The 18887-nt window shown below is 47.3% G+C and overlaps 2 protein-coding genes across 4 annotated transcripts; one reads left to right on the plus strand and one right to left on the minus strand.

Annotated features, from left to right (window-relative positions):
- Window positions 1-44: 44 nt before the first annotated feature.
- On the minus strand, window positions 45-9034 carry LOC125430741. Of its 2 annotated transcripts, none has more exons than XM_048492910.1 (5): window positions 8790-9034; window positions 5427-6980; window positions 4543-4724; window positions 3621-3755; window positions 45-1534 (listed from the first exon to the last, which is right to left on the minus strand). In XM_048492910.1, exons 2-5 carry the CDS (start codon window positions 5917-5919, stop codon window positions 1145-1147), a joined length of 1200 nt encoding a protein of 399 aa, XP_048348867.1. In that variant the 5' UTR covers window positions 5920-6980; window positions 8790-9034; the 3' UTR covers window positions 45-1144. The 2 variants fall into 2 exon arrangements, with proteins under 2 accessions (XP_048348867.1, XP_048348868.1); XM_048492911.1 differs by having other exon boundaries at window positions 8674-9034.
- A 1244-nt stretch (window positions 9035-10278) lies between these two features.
- Window positions 10279-18887, plus strand: RNPS1 (RNA binding protein with serine rich domain 1). 2 transcript variants are annotated; one of them, XM_048494417.1, is made up of 8 exons: window positions 10279-10334; window positions 13846-14037; window positions 14322-14477; window positions 15191-15382; window positions 15753-15855; window positions 16110-16263; window positions 16863-17004; window positions 17858-18887. In XM_048494417.1, the coding sequence occupies exons 2-8, from the start codon at window positions 13967-13969 to the stop codon at window positions 17961-17963; spliced, it is 924 nt and encodes a 307-aa protein (XP_048350374.1). In that variant the 5' UTR covers window positions 10279-10334; window positions 13846-13966; the 3' UTR covers window positions 17964-18887. The 2 variants fall into 2 exon arrangements, with proteins under 2 accessions (XP_048350374.1, XP_048350375.1); XM_048494418.1 differs by having other exon boundaries at window positions 10298-10409.

An 18887-nucleotide genomic window follows, 5' to 3' on the forward strand; every position in this document is an offset into this window, starting at 1 on the left:
CTTTAGGAACAGGTTTATGAAGAAAAAAATGTTATACAATTCAATTTTTTTTAAAGTTAAAACTTTGTTTTATTATAATGATTACAATGGCTGGTTTTCGTCATTACGTTGTTTTTGATGCTGCTTTTATTGCTTCCAACAGGAAACAACACATTTTCCGCTGTAATTTGCGTCACTGCTTGCATTTCACAGGGGCCAAGCAAAATGGTAAGTGCCGTATCACAGTATAAAATCGCAAAGAAGCAGATCACCATGCTTCTTGCTCTGAATTAAAAACAAACCCTCCCATGGCCATTAAGACAGCAGACAGATTAGCAGAAAGTAGAAGCACTTCATATAAACGTCTGATCAAGACCATCTAATTCAGAGGAAATGTCTGTTAACTCTTCTGGGTGGAAGATGCTCCTGTCAGATTAATCTGAGTTGTCACACACAAACACACACACTGTAGCAACCAAAAACAATCAGTATATTTAATAAATTAAAGAACAAAGGTTATTTGGCTCAGATTTTGGTTCATTCAAAATCCAAATACATGACATTTCTACTGAGAATTAACTTCTGGATTGAAATCCTCTTGGCTGTTACCTATACTTGTTCAATGCAGGGTATAATAGTACTGGCCGGCCTTACCCAGCTGTTAATATACAAAGTACTTTGGCTACCTATCTATCTCATAAAATAGTTGTCATTGCACTTCTTATACTATGAGAATAATGGTCATTACGGACCTTGCTACTGAAAATCTGTGTTTGAATGCTGAGAACCTGACTTTTCTTCCCTGATTTGTCATAACACAGGCTATGCTGTCAGCACCCTGCCAGCCATTAGCTTCACAGCAATAGCAGAGGCTACACCATCATAATATTTATTAATTATTAAGTGCCTTCAAGAATCGAGGCACTAGATGAAATGGAACATTCTGTTTCTCATTACCTGGCATCCCAGATTTGGGGATGCAAGTCCGAAGGTTGTTGAGGCCCAAGGCTCAGTGCCCAAACAGGCTCATGGGAGAAAGTTCTGTGTCACCCACGGGCAACATCGGCCAGTGGTTGCCGCACAGGGTACCCGGAGGAAGGCTGTGTCAAACCAGGTAGCAGATTTTGCCTTCATGCGTTTCTCCGCTTGCCTCCTTCCTCTTTGGTCAGATCAGCTCCATCTTGAACTGGCCAAAGTTCAGCAGAGGAGGCGAGGGATCCACCAGGCTACCATACGGCGCGCAGGGCTGGTTTCCGGGCAACGCCTCTTGGCTGACGGTGGAGCTGAGCTGCTGCAATGCCACCAGCACTTCCTGCTGGGTCCGCTGCTGCTGTTCCTGCTGGCGTTCCAGCCGACATTGCCGCTCCAGCACCGCCTGCATCGTCTGTGCAAGTTTTTGGACCTCTGCATGTACCGCATCCAGTTTTTCGGTGAGGGACTGGGGGGCAGGGATGGGGACCAAGGAAGCTGCCATCTGGCCTCCCCATGGAGAGGTTGGATCGGTGGGTGAGTAGGTGGGGTTGGATGAGGACGTCTGAGTGCTGGCCTCTTTGGTCTGGAAGAAAAGCCAAGAAAGAAACAGCCGGTTCAGGATGACAATTATCCAGCCCTTTTCTGGAAGAGGACTTGGTAGTTTTCTGGACTCCAGCTGGTATCTATTGTCTGGCAGATCTTCAGCAAGGAGGCCAGCTGCAACTGTCCCTTGGGAGTCAAAGTAGTCACTTTTGTTTTGCAAAGCAAAACACTTGTCAGGAATTTGGGTGCTGTGTGGTTTCCGGGCTGTATGGCCGTGTTCTAGCAGCATTCTCTCCTGACGTTTCGCCTGCATCTGTGGCTGGCATCTTCAGAGGATCTGATGTTGGGAAAGCAAGTGGAGTATATATCTGTTGGAGTGTCAGGGTGGGTGGAGAAACCTTGTCTGTGAGTAACAAAGAAGGCAACCAGGTCAATAGTTGAGGGCATCTGAATAGAAGTATGAGTAACAATGAAGACTATAGCATGGGCGTAACACTGGAGATAGCAAGGTCACTGGTGGGAGCATCTGAATAGAGGTATCCTGGCCTTTGTTTCTTTTGTCTATGGTCATCCTGTGTTTGTGTGGAGCTGGTTAGACACTGTCTTGACTCTAGTATTTTTCAACACTGGCAGCCAAGTTCTGTTCATTTTCATAGTTTCTTCCTTCCTGTTAAAATTGTCCATGTGCTTATGGATTTCAGTTGCCTCTTTGTGTAGTCTGACGTAGTGGCTTTCAGAGTGGTCCAGAATTTCTGTTTTTTCAAATAATATTCTATGTCCAGGTTGGTTTATCATGTGTTCTGCTATTGCTGATTTTTCTGGCTGAAATAGTCTGCAGTGCCTTTCGTGTTCTTTGATACGTGTCTGTGCGCTGCGTTTGGTGGTTCCTATGTAGACTTGTCCACAGCTGCATGGTATGCGATAGACTCCTGCAGTAGCTAAAGGATCCCTCTTATTCTTTGCTGAACATAGCATCTGTTGAATTTTCTTAGTGGGTCTGTAGATTGTTTGTAGGTTGTGCTTCTTCATCAGTTTTCCTATGCGATCAGTGGTTCCCTTGATGTATGGTAAGAACACTTTCCCTCTAGATGGCTCTTTATCTTTGTTCATGTGGCTTGTTCTTGGTCTTGCAGCCCTTCTGATTTCTGTATTAGAGTAACCATTAGCCTGTAGAGCCCTGTTTAGGTGATTCAATTCATCTTGTAGGAGGTGAGGTTCACAGATGTCATCCACAAACCAAACCAGCATTTGGGACACACAGTATACAGAAAACCTACGCACACAGACAGATATCTACACAAAAACTCCAATCACCATCCAGGGCAAAAAAGGAGCACCATAAAAACTTTGGTACATCGCGCAAACAGAATCTGTGAACCTCACCTCCTACAAGATGAATTGAATCACCTAAACAGGGCCCATGCTATAGTCTTCATTGTTACTCATACTTCTATTCAGATGCCCTCAACTATTGACCTGGTTGCCTTCTTTGTTACTCACAGACAAGGTTTCTCCACCCACCCTGACACTACAACAGATATATACTCCGCTTGCTTTCCCAACATCAGATCCTCTGAAGATGCCAGCCACAGATGCAAGCGAAACGTCAGGAGAGAATGCTGCTAGAACATGGCCATACAGCCCGGAAACCACACAGCACCCAAGTGATTCCGGCCGTGAAAGCCTTCGACAATACTTGTCAGGAATGATTCTAATCTGGAGAACCGGGTTTGATTCCCCATCCCTGAGTGGCAGAGGCTTATCTGGTGGACCAGATGTGTTTCTGCACTCCTCCATTCCTGCTGGGTTACCTTGGGCTAGTTACAGTTCTTGGGAACTCTCTCAGCCCCACCTCCCTCCCCAGGCATCTGTTGTGGGGAGAGGAGGGGAAAGGAGCTTGTAATCCACCTTGAGTCTCCTTACAGGAGAGGAAGATGGGGTATAAATCCAAACTCTTCTTTTTCTGATAGCCTGTCTGGCTCTTTCCAACTCTATGATTCTATAGCCAGAAAGTTTGGCATTCCTGCCGTGCATGCAGGTGCATTCCCCTTTTCCCAGCCACGTCCTATTTTTACACTACTGTATGCTTCCAACTGGCACCTGAGCAGTTGTGCCCCAAAACTTACGTGCGTGGCACAGCCAACACGTGCAGATGCGGCAAATGGGGTTCGCTCGGCAGAGTTACTTGCTGGCTGCATCCTCAGCATGAAGGGCAGGGCAGGGGAAGAACCGGATTGAGTCTGCCCATTTTGAACATTTGCCTGATTGAGAAAGGAGAAGAGTTAATGCGCATAACAGAAATAGTACTTGCTGGAGAGCTGCATTTGCCATATCAAGGTCCCAAAGCCAGCCGACAATTCTTGCCAATGTACAGTACCCACATTTCACTGCTTTATTGAAGTCTGGGGACAAGCTTGACAAGACAGACCATGTGTACCCACCAGAACAAGAAGCCTGTTTGTCCCATAAAAGGGTCCAGGAAATCGTTCAAGGCTGTAATGACGCCACTCTGCCAGTAGGTGGCAGTAAAGGCTGGAAAGAGCTGCTGCCGTTGATAGAAAGTCCACCTCAACTCCCCATGGGAAGTATAAAGCTCTGGTATTTGAAGCCCAGCAAGGAAGCAGGGGTCCCTTTTAGAATCTCTTTTCTAGCTTTCCCCTTGTGGGTTAGCTGATATCACTCCAGGCTGCAAATGGGGCTCTGTGGGACTGAAAATAAATTCCATGCACACAAGTCCTTAAAAATAAATTCCATGCACACAAGTTCCCCCAAACTCCATGTAAAATCATACAGTTCTGGGGACACTGCTTCCTGCCGACACTCTCTTGAGCGAGAGACATGGGAACATTTTGTGTTGGGGCCGGGGGGGGGGGGGGGGGGGGGGAAGCAATCCTGCTATGGTCTGAAGTGCCTTTTATCACTGCAGGACACACACCCACACCCTTCATTTTCTTGTGCATGCAGAGCGGGTGTGATTCTCCTCAGATCATATCCATTGTTTGTATGGCTCTAGGCCTCAGCTGTCCACGCTTGCCTCGCACTTCCTACCTTTTTTTGGAGGTGGATGGCACGGCCCACGATCTTCCTCTTCACAATGAAGGCCGGATTCCTTGCAGGAGGCAGAAATACCTTCCCTTTGCCGTTCAAATTATGCTGAGGGACCACAGGGGTGACAGGAGTCAAGCAGCTGATGGTTGCCGAGGCCTGTTGCGGTACTGGACAGTTTCCGCCTAGAAGAGGAAACAGAAAGAACTGATGTGGTCTCAAGGTCAGACCTGTCAAGAAAGGATACCCCATGAAGTGGACCTCCGTCAGCCTCATTTTCCAAACTTCGAAAATGGAATTCTTCTGGTTGTTTTAGGGGCTTGACAGATTTTAAACACAGAACTGGCCTTGTACAGACATATGGTGTGGGGTCATTGGCAGAATCTGCTTGGAAGGTGACATGATAGCCATGTTTAGATATTTGAAAGGGTGTCATGTTGGTGAGGGAGCAAGCTTGTTTTCTGCTGCTCCAGAGACTAGGACTAGTCATGGGTTCAAGGTGGAGGAAAAGAGATTCCATCTAAGCATCAGGAGAAACTTCCTGACAGTAAGGGCTGTTCAACAGTGGAAAAGCAGTACCTTGGAGTGGGTGGAATCTCATCCTTTGGAGGTTTTTAGAGAGGCTGGATGGCCATCTGTCAGGAGTGCTTTGATTATGTGTTCCTGCACTGCAGGGGGTTGGACTTGATGGCCCTTGGGGTCTCTTCCAACTCTATGATTCTATGAACCCCATATGCCCGAACGCCTTTGGAGGATGGAACTGATAAAAATGTAGCCAGTGGATAGATGTGCAACCCCAGAAAGATGGCAAAAACGAGGAGAGAATGTTGCAAATCACTGATTTGGGAGGAAAGCAGTAAGTAAGCAGAGTTGGTGGCAAGCCTTACCAGCACTTGGACCTAGATGTGGTCCCGTGGAAAGGCCCCCGCAAGTGGCATTTGGCTTTGCCAGCTGCCCCATGTCTTTGCTCAGTGAAGTCACGTGGATGATTTTGGGGCTGCTTTGGTCGGTGTCAGAGGACAGGCCCGCGCAACTCATGCTGGCTCCTAGAGTGGGGCACGGTGTCCTGTGCACCCCGGGCTCCCGTTGCTGCTTCTGCCCACCTCCGTTCTCCTGCAGCAAGTTCCAAAGCTTGTCGTCCTCCCATCCAGTCTGATCTGTGACCACTCTCTTGCTCTCCTTCTCGAGAGCTGGGAGCTGAAGGGAGCTCGCCGGGAGCTGGGAGGGCTCCACGTTCTTCCTCTTGAGGAACAAGTAGATGGCTTGCGGGGTAACCCGGATATTGTCCAGCTCCAGGACCTTCTTGATCTTGCGGAAACTCAACCCAGCTTTGCGCAGCTCCACAATCCGCTTCTTGGCATGGTCATCTAAGCGCCCCATGACGACTCCTGACACAACCTGAAGAGCCCTGCCTGCTGTTTCAGTCTACTGAGCTGCAGCTACGTCCCAGATGTTTCCAAGCTTTTTCAATGCAAGCCAGCCAGGCAGGGTGCCCCTGCAACACATGGGACACAGGAATGGACAGACGTTGCCTGAGGCGCAAAACAACGTCAGCAGTGTAACTGCTGTAGCTTCTAGGGTCTAGGAACTACCACTCAGGGGTCACTGTTGCAGTGGTGGGCTTAACACAGCCATCCTGGACATTAAGGCTGGTCAGAAGCCCAGAGAGATCTCCAGCACTGAGCTGGTTGGTGCCTTTTCTGTGAACGACTGTGGACATGAATGAGAAGGATAGTGTAGTAAAACACTGTTAGCAACAGATGATTTTCTGTGCTTCCTTTATGACAGAGAAAACAGAAACTCAGTGTTCTTTAAACATCTCCAGAGAATTTTCTCCAGCAAGAAAACTGCCACCCTGATCTGAATGACCCAGCCTAGTCTAATCTCATCAGATCTTGGAAGCTAAGCCAGGTCAGCCCTCCGAGGAAGTCCAGAGTTGAGACGCAGAGGCAGCCAATGGCAAACCACCGCTGTGTTTCTCCTGCCTTGAAGGCCCTACAGATCACTGTAAGTTAGCTGTGTCTTGATGGCAACTCCCACCACCAAGAAACCACTAAACTACCAAAGAATATGGTTCGGGCCAGTTTTCTTCTTCTTTATTCTGCAAGAGCAGCTTCATCTTTAAAGCCAAGCTGTCTCCCATCAGAGGAGCGAGACAATCATGACGCGAGGAAGCAGAATATTCTAGAAGGAATGGGAATCTGTCCTGCCTCTTATAGCTAGGTCCTCATGCCCACTATATAGTATCGCAACACCTAGCCTTTGAATTCAGGTTCCCGTCTTTGTTAAGCTGATGCCTGTTTGTAGTTTTATAAGACTACTTTGACAAAGGCCCGCAGCCACTCCTTAGGAACCTCCCCTCCAGCTCCGTCTTCATTATAAAAGGTGGCGTGTGTCTTGAATGGATCGCAGTTCACTTCTGCAGTTCCAAAACGTTATACCTGTTAAAACAAAAATACATAGTTACCACCTTGGGAACGCGTTGAGAATTCAACCACCTTTTTGCAGCCAGTGTGTTTCTCCTCCCTGTGCCAGGCAGTACTGGAGAGTTGGTTGCCACAGACCCTAGTTCCATGGTGGCAAACCTTTGGCACTCCAGATGTTATGGACTACAATTCACATCAGTCCCTTCCAGCATGGCCAATTGGCCATGTTGACGGGGCGGATGGGAATTGTAGTCCATAACATCTGGAGTGCCAAAGGTTCGCCACCACTGCCCTAGTTCATGGTTACAGTTCAAATATATATTTTATAGTGTGATAATATGATGCTTTTTTACACCCACACCTAGGGATGGTATTGTGGGATGCACAGGTAAGCCTGGAAATGCTGCAGAGTCAAGGTCTATTCTTAAGGACCAGATCATTGTGTATAAACCAGCCCCGCCTCTCAGATGAACCTCCAAGGCTCTGCTATGCAACCCTGTGCTCTCTGGTGTGGGGCAAATTGCGACATGCAACAGAGCCATCGTGATGGCGACTCCACGATTCTGGAATGCTCTCTTGAGAAAAAAACCTGTTACACGCTCATTTTCCATCAGGCAGCGAACACCTTTGATTTCTGCCTGGGTTGATTTTTTTTGCTCTTCTTTCCCGAGGTTTAATCGTTGTTGAGTGTAGGCCGCTGTTGTGTCAATGGACCATATTATTTGTTAGTTTAACTTGGTATCTGATACTTATATTGTTTAATGTTTTGTTGTCGGTTGCTGTGGAAAATGGAAGAGCGGCAGCTGTCCAACAGACCCTTAGCCAGAGAGGTGCTAAACCTCCACCCATCAGATACGGTTGCCTGACCTCAAAAATCATGAGGACTGGTTTGAGAGTAATTACCATGGGCAAAACAAGGCAAGAGTCACAATTATGGGGGGGGGGGTGATTTACATTTCCATTCTACGATTTCCCCTCTTTTTTACCAACGTAAACAAGTTCCAAGGACAAAGTTGGAGTGACGTTTTTTTCCCCCAACGGAACAGGTTGTGTAAACAAGCCACGCTCCGGTTGTGTACACAAACCTGTCCTGTGAAGCTTAGTTGGCTACAGCACCGGGCTGCTTGTCAGGGGCACAGCATCCTGTTGTTAACTATTTGCTGCAACTGTATAGTCCAGCAAGGTAGTGGATTCGAAACCAGACTAAAAAGGGGACCAGGGTCATGGGTGAAAGGCTGAACAATTGTGCCCGAGCCACCAACACAAGTGATAACAAGCCAGCAGTTGTCAAAATTGTGAGGAGGTGGAGAGCAGCCTCCAGACCCCACTGCATTCACCTCCTTCCACGTGACCTGTGTTAGCAAATCACCTCTTAGATTTCCACTGTGATCCTAAGCAGAGTTGCTCAGGTTTTAAGCCTGTTAAAATCCACCAAACTGGGGAAGTGGCCGTCGCTCCTTCTACCTTAAGGCCAGTATCCCTAAGGCACAAAGCCCGCACATCGAGCATCTCTTATTGCTGAATGAGGAGACGTCACAGCTTGTCTCAAAAGTTTCAGAATAACTGATCAGGAGAAAACCCTTGGCCCAATTGGTTGTATTCGGCATCTCCCCAAAGCTGGAACGTTTACGTGCCCACGCAACTTCATTCCCCAGTGCACTTGACGTTCCAGAAACAGGTGCTGGCAACAAACAGGTCCGAAAGTTACCTTCACAAGAGATCATGCGAGACTCGAGCACGGGCATGCTCAGATTGGTAACTTGGGGTCAATGTAGTGCTGTCCAGTTTTATGCTGCAGGACCAGCGCGATGCGAACGAACCTACCCTTCCGCCCGAGTCCTGTGCCTGGTGGGTTTAGCTGTTTCCTCCTGTAAAGCTTAACCAAGATCCTGCGACTTCTCCAGCTGCTGCCTGCCTGATTGGCTTGGAGGGGAGTCCGCCAACACACTCCTGGGGCTCCCCAACTTTCCACGCACTTGATGCTGGGAGACTTCAGCAGCTGTTCCCAAAAAAACAAACAAAAAACCAGCCACTGACTTCTTTGTTCGACTGGGAGAAAGCCAGGAAGCAGAGGCTGCCGGGAAGAAGAGTTGTGTATTTAGGAGGGGAGGAGCCCAGTTTTAACCCTGTCGGTGGAGAAGAAAGGAGAGGCCGAGCAACAGTTTGGGATGGGAAATTAGTGGAGATTTAGGAATGGGGTCAGGAGAGAACAGGGTTTGGGGAGGGGAGGATCTCAGCTGGGTATAATGCCACCGAATCCACCCTCCAAAGCAGCCATTTTCTTCGGGAGAACGGATTTCTGTAGTCTGGGGATCAAATATAACTCTGGGGGATTTCCAGGCAATCCCCAACTTATAATTTCAGTAGAATCTATAATAAGCTTCACACGAAGGCCTGTCAAAAGAGAACGGTTGTAGCCCATTTTCTGAAGACCAGAAGATGCAGCACCTAAATTATATCTAAGATAGGTTTTTATGGCCCATTTCATCAGGCTGTATACACGCTTTATTTCTGGGAAAAGGGTTTGTTTTCAGAATGCTGTCCACTGGTAGCGCTAAGCTATCTTACTAGACACCGTTCAAATCTCTTGAGTTCATTGGACCTAGCCTGCATTAACTGTCCATAATGGTGCACTGTTGGGGGACTGCAGCAGAGATGGAAGCTCCAACCCTGTTATGCATTGATTTTGTTATTGAAACCAGGGACCAGTAGCAAGGGTTACCAAACTCCAGGCGGTGGCTGGAGTTGTCTCAGAATCACTACAGAGATCAGTTTCCCTGGAGAAAATGGTAGTTTCAGAGAGCAGACTCCATGGCATTATACCCTGATAAAGCCTCTCCCCTCCTGAAACCCACATTCCCCATATGCTACCACCAACATCTCCAGGTATTTCCCAACTCAAGACCTAGTGACTATCTGGAGAAACGCGGGATTTGTATCACGCTCTCTGATTCAGTTGTAAATATGACTACAACATGAGATTCATCCAGTGCACGTATTTAAACCACTGTAATAACTCAGGGGAGGTGCAACTCTGGACTTCCAGATGTTCATGGACTACGTTACCCATCAGTCCCTGCAAGAAAGCCAATGGATGGGAATTAGTCCATGAACATCTGGAGGGCCAGAGTTGGACCCCCCTCTGCGTGCAATTTGTGAACAGACCCACAATCTTGCACTGTGGCTCATAAAAGGGCTCCTCCGTCCCCTATAAAAGCAGTCTCAATTGACCAAAACGCACGCTTCCTACTTCCTAGTGTAAAGACGCCTTCCTTCTTGTGACATCATCAGAGCGCGCCGCGTGGCGGGTCCTTGGCGCTCTAACGCCGGTCGCGTCACAACGAGCGCGACGGGATGGTGGCTGAGGATGTGAGTGGAGGAAGCGGCGGGAATCCGTCGCCATCCGGGGCCAGGCGGGCCGACGGGGGCGACGAGAGCGGCGGAGTATGGGCGGGGGACCCCCGTGCAGCCGAGGGGGCGCTTATGGGGAGCGGCGGGGGCGGCGGGAGCGCGTCAGGGCGGCCCGGATGGGGAGTTGGCCTGGACAGAGCCCTGAGGGGAGACCGAGTGTGTGTGATTGACGGGAGAGATCCCGCTGGTCCCGCCTCCTCCTGTAGTGGGAGAAGGCAGGCCCCTGGAGAATGGGGGTCGCGCCCCCTCCCTATTAGGGATCCCCTTTAGGAAACGAAGGTTTCATATAAGCCCACTTTCTCTGCCGGTATTTTGCAGAGATGCCCCATGTGGGTTTCTGGTTATAACCCAGAGCTGAGTTTGCCTTTTGGATATTTTAGTTTTATAGTTATAGCAAAAAATGTTTGAGGTTAGGGGCTAGTATGATATGTTAGCAATATAATTATATATTGGCAAAGCAAGTTATAAGATTTAATGTGTGTCAGCATCGGGGTGAGCATATTTTTAACAAATTGTATCTGCAGTTTCATTCATGTCTATGTGTGTTTCTCTGTAATGTGGGTGTGTATCCATCTATAGATAAACATTCACTGGTAAAGTATATGATTGACATACATAAAGTATATGATTGAATGTAGAAGCCAGGAAATGCCTTTTGTTAGGACCAACAAAAATTGATTCAGCACTGTGCACGAGCTGCAAAATTGCTACTTTGTGTCATGATTTAGTGTGTTTCGGCTTGGGGATGAGCATATTTTTTAAAATATATATATCTGCAGTTTCATTCATGTCTACATATGTATGTTTCTCTCTCTGTAATGTGGGTATGTATCAATCTGTATACTTATATAAAGCATATGATTGAATGTAGAAAGCAGGTAATGGGTGTTGTTGGGACCAACAAAAATTGATACAGCACCGTGCACAAGCTACAAAACTGCTATTTAGTGTCATGATTTCGTGTGTGTTACAACCTGCTTCTTGGCTTTTGAAGTGGCTCACTCCAGTATGAAATACAGGTATAAATAAAAGGTGTTGGGGAAAATCTTTGTGGTTGCACGTGAAGCCACTCCTCAATTTGCTGCTTCACCAAATATGCCTGCTTAAAATAGGAGTATAAATAAAAGATATTTGGGAGAAGGTGAGGTCGTCCAACAGACTTACAGCTTCCTAAAACATTATTTATATGGTACTCTGGAAGGAGTCGTTTCAGGAGCCAATCCTTAGCTGGAAACATTACATTAACACACACCCTGTTCATGTGTTTGTTTATATTCGCACAAACAAGATAACATACAGTGTTCGATCTATAGGATGTGATTATGCCCTATAAGGTAGACTAGGGCGGTTCTCTATGTATTGCAAGTGGGAAGGGGCTTGCCTAAGGTCAAGGTGACGTCCTCTGAAAGTTGAGGGTTGAACTGGAGAGTTGTGGACTGTCAGCTCCGCTGCTTGGTTGTTACACTAAATCTGTTGCACTATACATGCTGAAAATGCAGTCACACTGTAGCCAATTTGCGACCTCGGATCTGGGTGTCAAAGGAAAGGACCAGGTTCCTGTCCAAAAGAAAAATGTAAAAAGGAGCCTTGCTAAAATCATCCAACTGGTAGCCAGTAGTAGCCAGCTTGATTCTTCCAGGAAATATGATTTCTGCCCTCCCCCTCCCTCCCCTCCCTTGCATGCCACCCCTCCCTCCCCTCCCCTTGCATGCCACCCCTCCCTCTGTTAGGGTGGGTGGACCATGTCCAGATACCGGGTCCCCTCCCTCCCCTCCCTTGCATGCCACCCCTCCCTCCCCTTGCATGCCACCCCTCCCTCTGTTAGGGTGGGTGGACCATGTCCAGATACCGGGTCCCCTCCCTCCCCTCCCTTGCATGCCACCCCTCCCTCCCCTTCCCTTGCAAGCCATTTGTTTACGTAGAACCTTTATTAGTTGCCTTTCTATCCTGCATAACTCAAGGCAGCTCCTAGATAGCTAAAACAAGAATCGTTTTAAAATGAGCAAAATACCACCATTAAAATCTCACCCGTAAATCTCACCCGTAAATACCACCATTAAAATCTCACATTAAATAAATAAGCTGAATTAGTCAACATCGATCCTAAATAATAATGGGTGCTCTTTCTGAGCTCTCTGCAAGTTTCTATGAGAGAGGGAAAAAACCCTAATGTGATGTGGCAGTTTGGATATCAGAAACACGAGCATGTTGGTCTCAAGCTGGTGCTGTTTATGTGTGCTCATAAGTAAGTGCATTGGAATTCCAATATATTTCCTCCTGGGAAATTATATATCAATGGGTCAGCATCAAATTGGTCAGTAGAATAATGTTATGTGTTTCCATCCCCAGTGGTTAAGCAGCAGGCCTGATATCTTAACTGCCTGTAGTATGCTTATCAGGACCACTCTGGTTGCTGGGTTGTACGAATTTAACTGGCGTGTAGTCGCCCACAGGAACTGGAGCACGAAGATCAAATGCTTGGCTTTTTCAGACATTTCCCAAGGTTTCCACAAGTTGGTTACTGGAGAGTTGCTTGCATATGTTTACACAGGAAAATGTACTCACCATGATTCCTGAGTCCTTTTGCATTAGACCAGCTGGCTGAGCCATTATTCCAGTTGTAGGGAAAATTCTGGACCTACTGCCCATTCATCCCATGTGGGTTGACTGTTGCTTATGTAGGGTAACCCACTCAGTGTTCTACCGTAGGATAATCTTTTCACGCTCCAAGATCAGGGAATCTGACCGGTACAATTGCTGGATTCTTCTGGTTATGAAATGGAAGTAGCATCATTTGAAGTCCCAAAGGTGCACCTTTACCTGGACTTGCAGTGTGGCAAAATTGCGAGAATCCCAATTAATTTATCTTCCTCTTTCTAAGAAGCCCAAAGACGAGCAAGTGAGTGAGCGCAAATAGGGATTATTAGACAGGTTGTGCTCTTGACCTGCTTCTCACCTTTTTGACAACTTGAACTTTTATCTCTGCCGCAGCTCGGGGCTGATGTCTGCCTGATCAGCTCTTGCTTAAGCAAAACTGAGAAAGAAAACTTCAGAGATACAGGAGACAGGAGAACATTTTGGGGATCCTCCCCACTGTGGTAGTCAATTTGAATATGGCTCCTTGTTTGAGGACAGCAGATATACAAAAGCCAGGACATAGGAAATCTCCAGAAAGTTCCTCTGAGCTTTACTGCTTTCTTTGCTCATATTTCCACCTATGTGAAAGCGCTTGGAAAAGCGTTTCAGGTTCTCCTGAAAAAAAAAATGTGTCGCGCAAACTGCATACAGAGTTACTGCCTATTTTAAAAGTAGAGAGCTGGATGTCACAGTCATGTGGCCACTGATGATGCTTTGCATGCACAGATGTCTCAGTTGTGTGTGTCTCTTTTCCCTCCTTGAGAAGTGGGTTTTTTTCCTGCCTATATATATATATATTAACTGTCTCTAAATCCTTTTATCTTGTCACTAGGCTGCTCTGTGGAGTTCATTTCACGCCATTTAGGGATCGTTTCTCTGACTCCAGGAGTTAGAAGTAAGAGTTCAGATAAGTGAGTCCCCCGCAGTGCCGATTTTGGACTTGGAAGGGGAAAATGGAACTGTCAGGAATGAAAAAGAAGAGTTTGCTAGGAATCAAAGAAAATAATAAAAAGTCCAGCACTAGGTAATAATTGTCTGATTTTTCAAAGCCCTGACCCTGAGGGGTGGCGGCGGCCGTACAGTCTCTTAGGGCTTTCCCAGCAAGCACGAGGAATTAGCAGTGCATCTCCCCTCCCCCCTTGTCATAACTTCAATGCCCCTCCCTCCATTGGCTTTATTTTGTGAAGCTGCTTCCCAGTGGAAATGCTGGGAATTTCTGTGTGGCATTCCCTGTCGAGACAGGCTTCTTTGGCGTGTTTGTGACCGGGAAAGGCAGCTGCTGAGTTTTTGCACTCCCATTCTTTCAAGGGCTCCCTCTCCCAGCAAGCGTAAAGACCGGACTGAAGAAAAATCCAAGGACAGATCTAAGGACAAACCAGCCACCAAGGAATCCGGTGAAAAGGACCGTGGGAGGGACAAAACCCGAAAGAGGCGCAGTGCCTCTAGTGGCAGCAGTACTACCAGGTGAGCTGCGCTGGGGTTTTTCCCCCCAACTCATTTCTTGCATTGGTGGAAGCAAAACTGCCAGGACTTTGGCTCTGATACCTCTTTCCTGATCAAAACAAGACGTTGAGAATTTGCGTGGGACTTGCATACACTGTGCACACAGAGCAGTTTCTCTGAACCTGGGGGGTGAGGCAGACTGGCAACAGTTTGAAAATGAAATATCCATAGCAAGTTCTTGTTAGACCAGTGTAGTGTGGTGGTTAAGAGTGGTGGACCCTAATCTGGAGAACCGGGTTTGATTTTCCACTCCTTCACATGAGCGGTGGACTCTTGTCTGGTGAACCGGATTTGTTTCCCCACTCCTACATTCCTGCTGGGTGACTTTGGGCCAATCATATTTCTCTCAGAACTCTCACAGCTCCACCTACCTCACAAGGTGTCTGTTGTGGAGGGAGGAAGGGAAAGGAATTTGTAAGCCTCTTTGGCTCCTTCCGCACATGCAGAATAATGCACTTCCACCCACTTTCAATGCACTTTGGAGCTGTGCAGGAAACAATTGTGAAAGTGGATTGAAAGTGCATTATTCTGCATGTGTGGAACAGGCCTCTGAGTCTCCTTACAGGACAGAAAGGGTGGTGGTGGGGGTATAAATCCAAACTCAAACTCTTCTTAGTTATTGGGAGAAGATTCCCAGGTTCCCTTGCGTGATCCATCCTGACTCTTTTTGCCAGATCCCGCTCTAGCTCCACGTCCAGTTCAGGGTCAAGCTCCAGCACCGGCTCCAGCAGTGGTTCCAGCTCCTCCTCAGCATCGAGCCGTTCAGGGAGCTCCAGTACTTCACGGAGCTCGAGCTCCAGCAGCTCCTCAGGTTCTCCAAGCCCGTCTCGACGTCGACATGACAACAGGAGGCGTTCCCGTTCCAAGTGAGTTTGGCTGACCTTTTTGGTTTGTTTCTCAAGATGAGCGTTGTTGAGGGAAGAGAAGCATTGTCCAGGCTTATGGCCTTACTCTTGGCCAATGTAATTTGTGTTTGGCCAAGTTCTAGTTTGGGTTTCCTTGGTTGGGAGAATTGCTTGGAGGCTGACCCCCTATTTCGGTGGCATCGTTAGTTTCGGCCTCAATTAATTTCTGTTTCAAATGCTTAAGTTTACTGAACAGTGCTAAGTATTTCTGGTAGTCACCTTTTTTACCTTGAAGATTAATCAGCAATCTTGTTGTGAAGTTGTTTGCACGTGTGTTTTTTTGTAATCTTTAAAGAGAAAGGTATGACTACCTTAAAACATTTTTAACCAGGTCAAAGCCACCCAAAAGAGATGAAAAGGAACGGAAGAGGAGGAGCCCTTCACCAAAACCGACCAAAGTGCATGTTGGGAGGCTCACCAGAAACGTGACCAAGGTGATAGCCTGCTGCTTTCAGCGCTCAAGAAAGGCAGTGGAGATCTTGACGCTCATATTGAATATGAAGCGAGACATAATGCTTGTAAAGCAAACAAACTCTCAGGAAATACTAGAGTGTCATAGTAAAGCTGGGGTAATCGAGGGAGTCAAACACTGGCTGAAGGATTTCCATGGATTTGACTGTAGTTCAGATCCAGGCCAACGTGTCTGTTGTGTTGCCATGGCCCTTAAGATGAATTCTTCCTCCCACAGGATCACATCAATGAAATATTTTCCACTTACGGGAAAATCAAAATGATCGACATGCCGTTTGACAGGCTCAATCCACACCTTTCCAAGGGTTACGCATATGTAGAGTTTGAGAATTCAGATGATGCCGAGAAGGCCTTGAAACACATGGATGGGGGTATGTATCAGCCACCGTGCAACCGCTAAACATGTATATGATTGAAGCATAGTCCCCAGTGTTCTCTGAAGAATTTGGCATTTGGAATCACACCGTTCTTGAAAAGTGAGGCGGCAGCTATCCTGGATATGCTGGGGAGGTGTTGATCAGTTGGGTTGTTTCACCTAAAAATGTGCGAAAGGCTGGCCCACTGTAGACCAAGGCTCATGCGGACTGTGGGCATAGATTGTCCTTTATTTATAGTCACGTATCTGAAAAACTTGGATCAAGTCGGTAGTCATTTTTAATTAAACTAATCTTAGTCTTGGAAACGTTCACCAAACTTGGAATGTGGCAGCGTGTGATGGAGAAACTTTTACTACTCTGGAGCGTGTTCCTTCTCTTCCCTCCCGCCCCAGTAACTTCTGGTTCCTCCCATGACCTGTGGAACTGCCTCCCGTGACCTGTGGAGCTTCAGCAGTTCCCAAGCCCCTCAGTTCCCCTTTGTTGTATGCCTTTCCTCCACAAAGACTGTGTGGTCTTTCTCTTTGCAAAAGTGCCGGGTCTGGATTTCTGGTGCTAAAAACATTCATGTGATCTGACTTTGTGATGTTTCACAGGGCAGATTGACGGTCAGGAGATCACTGCAACAGGGGTCTTGGCTCCTCGGCCTAGGCTACCGCCCAGGCGTTTCTCCCCACCCAGGAGGATGCTGCCGCCACCGCCCATGTGGCGTCGGTCACCACCTCGAATGAGACGAAGGTAAGTTGTCTTCAGTGGCTGTGTCAGCAGAGCAGGGCTGTTAACTGTTTGCAGTTGCTGGTTCTGCAATGTTCTGTGCCTATCCAAAGTTTGAATCTCTGGATCCAATTCACCTTCTGTAAGTCGCAGAGTTCCGCTTCTTGGAACCAGTCGATCCGGAAAGTCTTAGCATCTTACTTGCTACAAAGGAGCTTGCAACTTTTTAAAAGGGTTGGATCCCACGGATTTTGTTTCACAAATGGTGCTGCCTGTGAGAATGGGTGTGGGGCCACGCCAGTGGATTTGCCCTCCCTGGAGCACTTGCCCTGGCAAAGGGACAAATTCGCCAGTATGTGGCAGCCATGGCACTAGCATCCCTACTCTCCTGCAGCCACCACTGGTGTAGCAGGGGCGTGGCTGGGGAGGAGCCAACACAATGTCAGCTCCCTCTTGGCCATTGCCCCCATTGTGCCAGTGCCAAATAGATGACATAAGTCTGTTAAGCCCAGTGGGGGCTTCCTGGTGGCAGGGAGACTTTTTAACATTTCATGCTTCCCTGTGCTGCCGGGAAGCCTCTTTGGGAGCAGCAGGTGGACACTTCCTTCCTTCTCACCCGTATCTGTCACTAGAGGCTTTGTCAGAGAAAAATGCTGCCATTAGTGGAACAGGTCAGCAGGATTCATCTCATTGTTCTGTTCACAGTCATGAAGAGAGGCACCTTGTAAGGTCAGCAAAATATTGCCATCCCTTAGAAGATTAAAAACTGCTTTTGGTCCTCCTAAATGACAAGGAACTAGGTAACGTGTAAACGATCGCAAGGAACTCTCCCTTCTCTTAACGAAACTGTGCTCTTCTTCCTAACGTTTTCCTGCAGATCCAGATCTCCCCGGCGCAGATCCCCTGTTCGCAGGAGGTCCAGATCAAGGTCACCCGGCCGAAGGCGCCACCGGAGTCGCTCCAGTTCCAACTCTTCTCGATAAAACCCAAGACTTGGCAGATTCTAGTTGTTGCTTTTTTAAAAGCTAAAATCCTATAATGATTAAAAATGTACATTTTGAAAAAGAAAGGAGTGGGAATGAAACAAAAAAGAAGCTTGAGAACCAGTTATGGGGAGACTGACTGGAGGGCCCCAGGGAGGGAGATTAATTTGCGTCAAGGTTCTTTTAAAAGCTGGGTTTGGTTCTGATGGTCCCGGGTCCTGTTGTTGCAATCTGCCCCCCTTGAAACTCATAGAGCTTACAATTTCCCCACAGAACAATTAAAGCTGGAATTGTTGCCATTGGGAAATGACAAATGAGCAAGGCTGGTATTTCTGATGGACCATTTCAGAGTGCGGAAGTGTCCCTTTCCCTCTCACCCCTCCTGACTTATTTAGACACAGACTCTTTTTATTTTCTCCTCCCTCCCTCTCCAGTGGGGATATTTGGTGCCAACTATTTTTTGCTGTTAACTCTGTGAATGTATACCCATTCATGATTTGGCCCAGGGAGTTGACAGAGATTGTGGTCCTCCTGAACTACTTGCAATAGGTTATGCGTTCAAACCTGTTTCAGTCATCCAAGAAACTCGGTGTCTCAAAAATCTTCCCTTCCTTAGCCAAATGGTTTCGGTCCATATTTCACCCCTTGTTCCTTCAGCGTCGATGTAAATTCTTCAGTTTTTTAAACATTTTGTTGAGAAAATATGTATCGGATTGGCAGACAAATTCTCAAGGTCTGGTTTTCAAACAGACCAAGGTGAGGGAGTGGTTAAATTCAGATCGTAAAAGGTGAGCGATTTGCAACCTGCTGTACAGTCATTACTATAAAGCTTGATTTTTGTATGACTTTGTAGCATCTTCTAGTTGTGTTGTGTTTGTTGTGTAGGATGACAAGATGGAATAAACTACCATGGTTTCAAGGAAA

This window comes from Sphaerodactylus townsendi, linkage group LG04 (genome assembly GCF_021028975.2).
Source record: "Sphaerodactylus townsendi isolate TG3544 linkage group LG04, MPM_Stown_v2.3, whole genome shotgun sequence".
NCBI classification, from domain to species: Eukaryota; Metazoa; Chordata; class Lepidosauria; order Squamata; family Sphaerodactylidae; genus Sphaerodactylus; species Sphaerodactylus townsendi.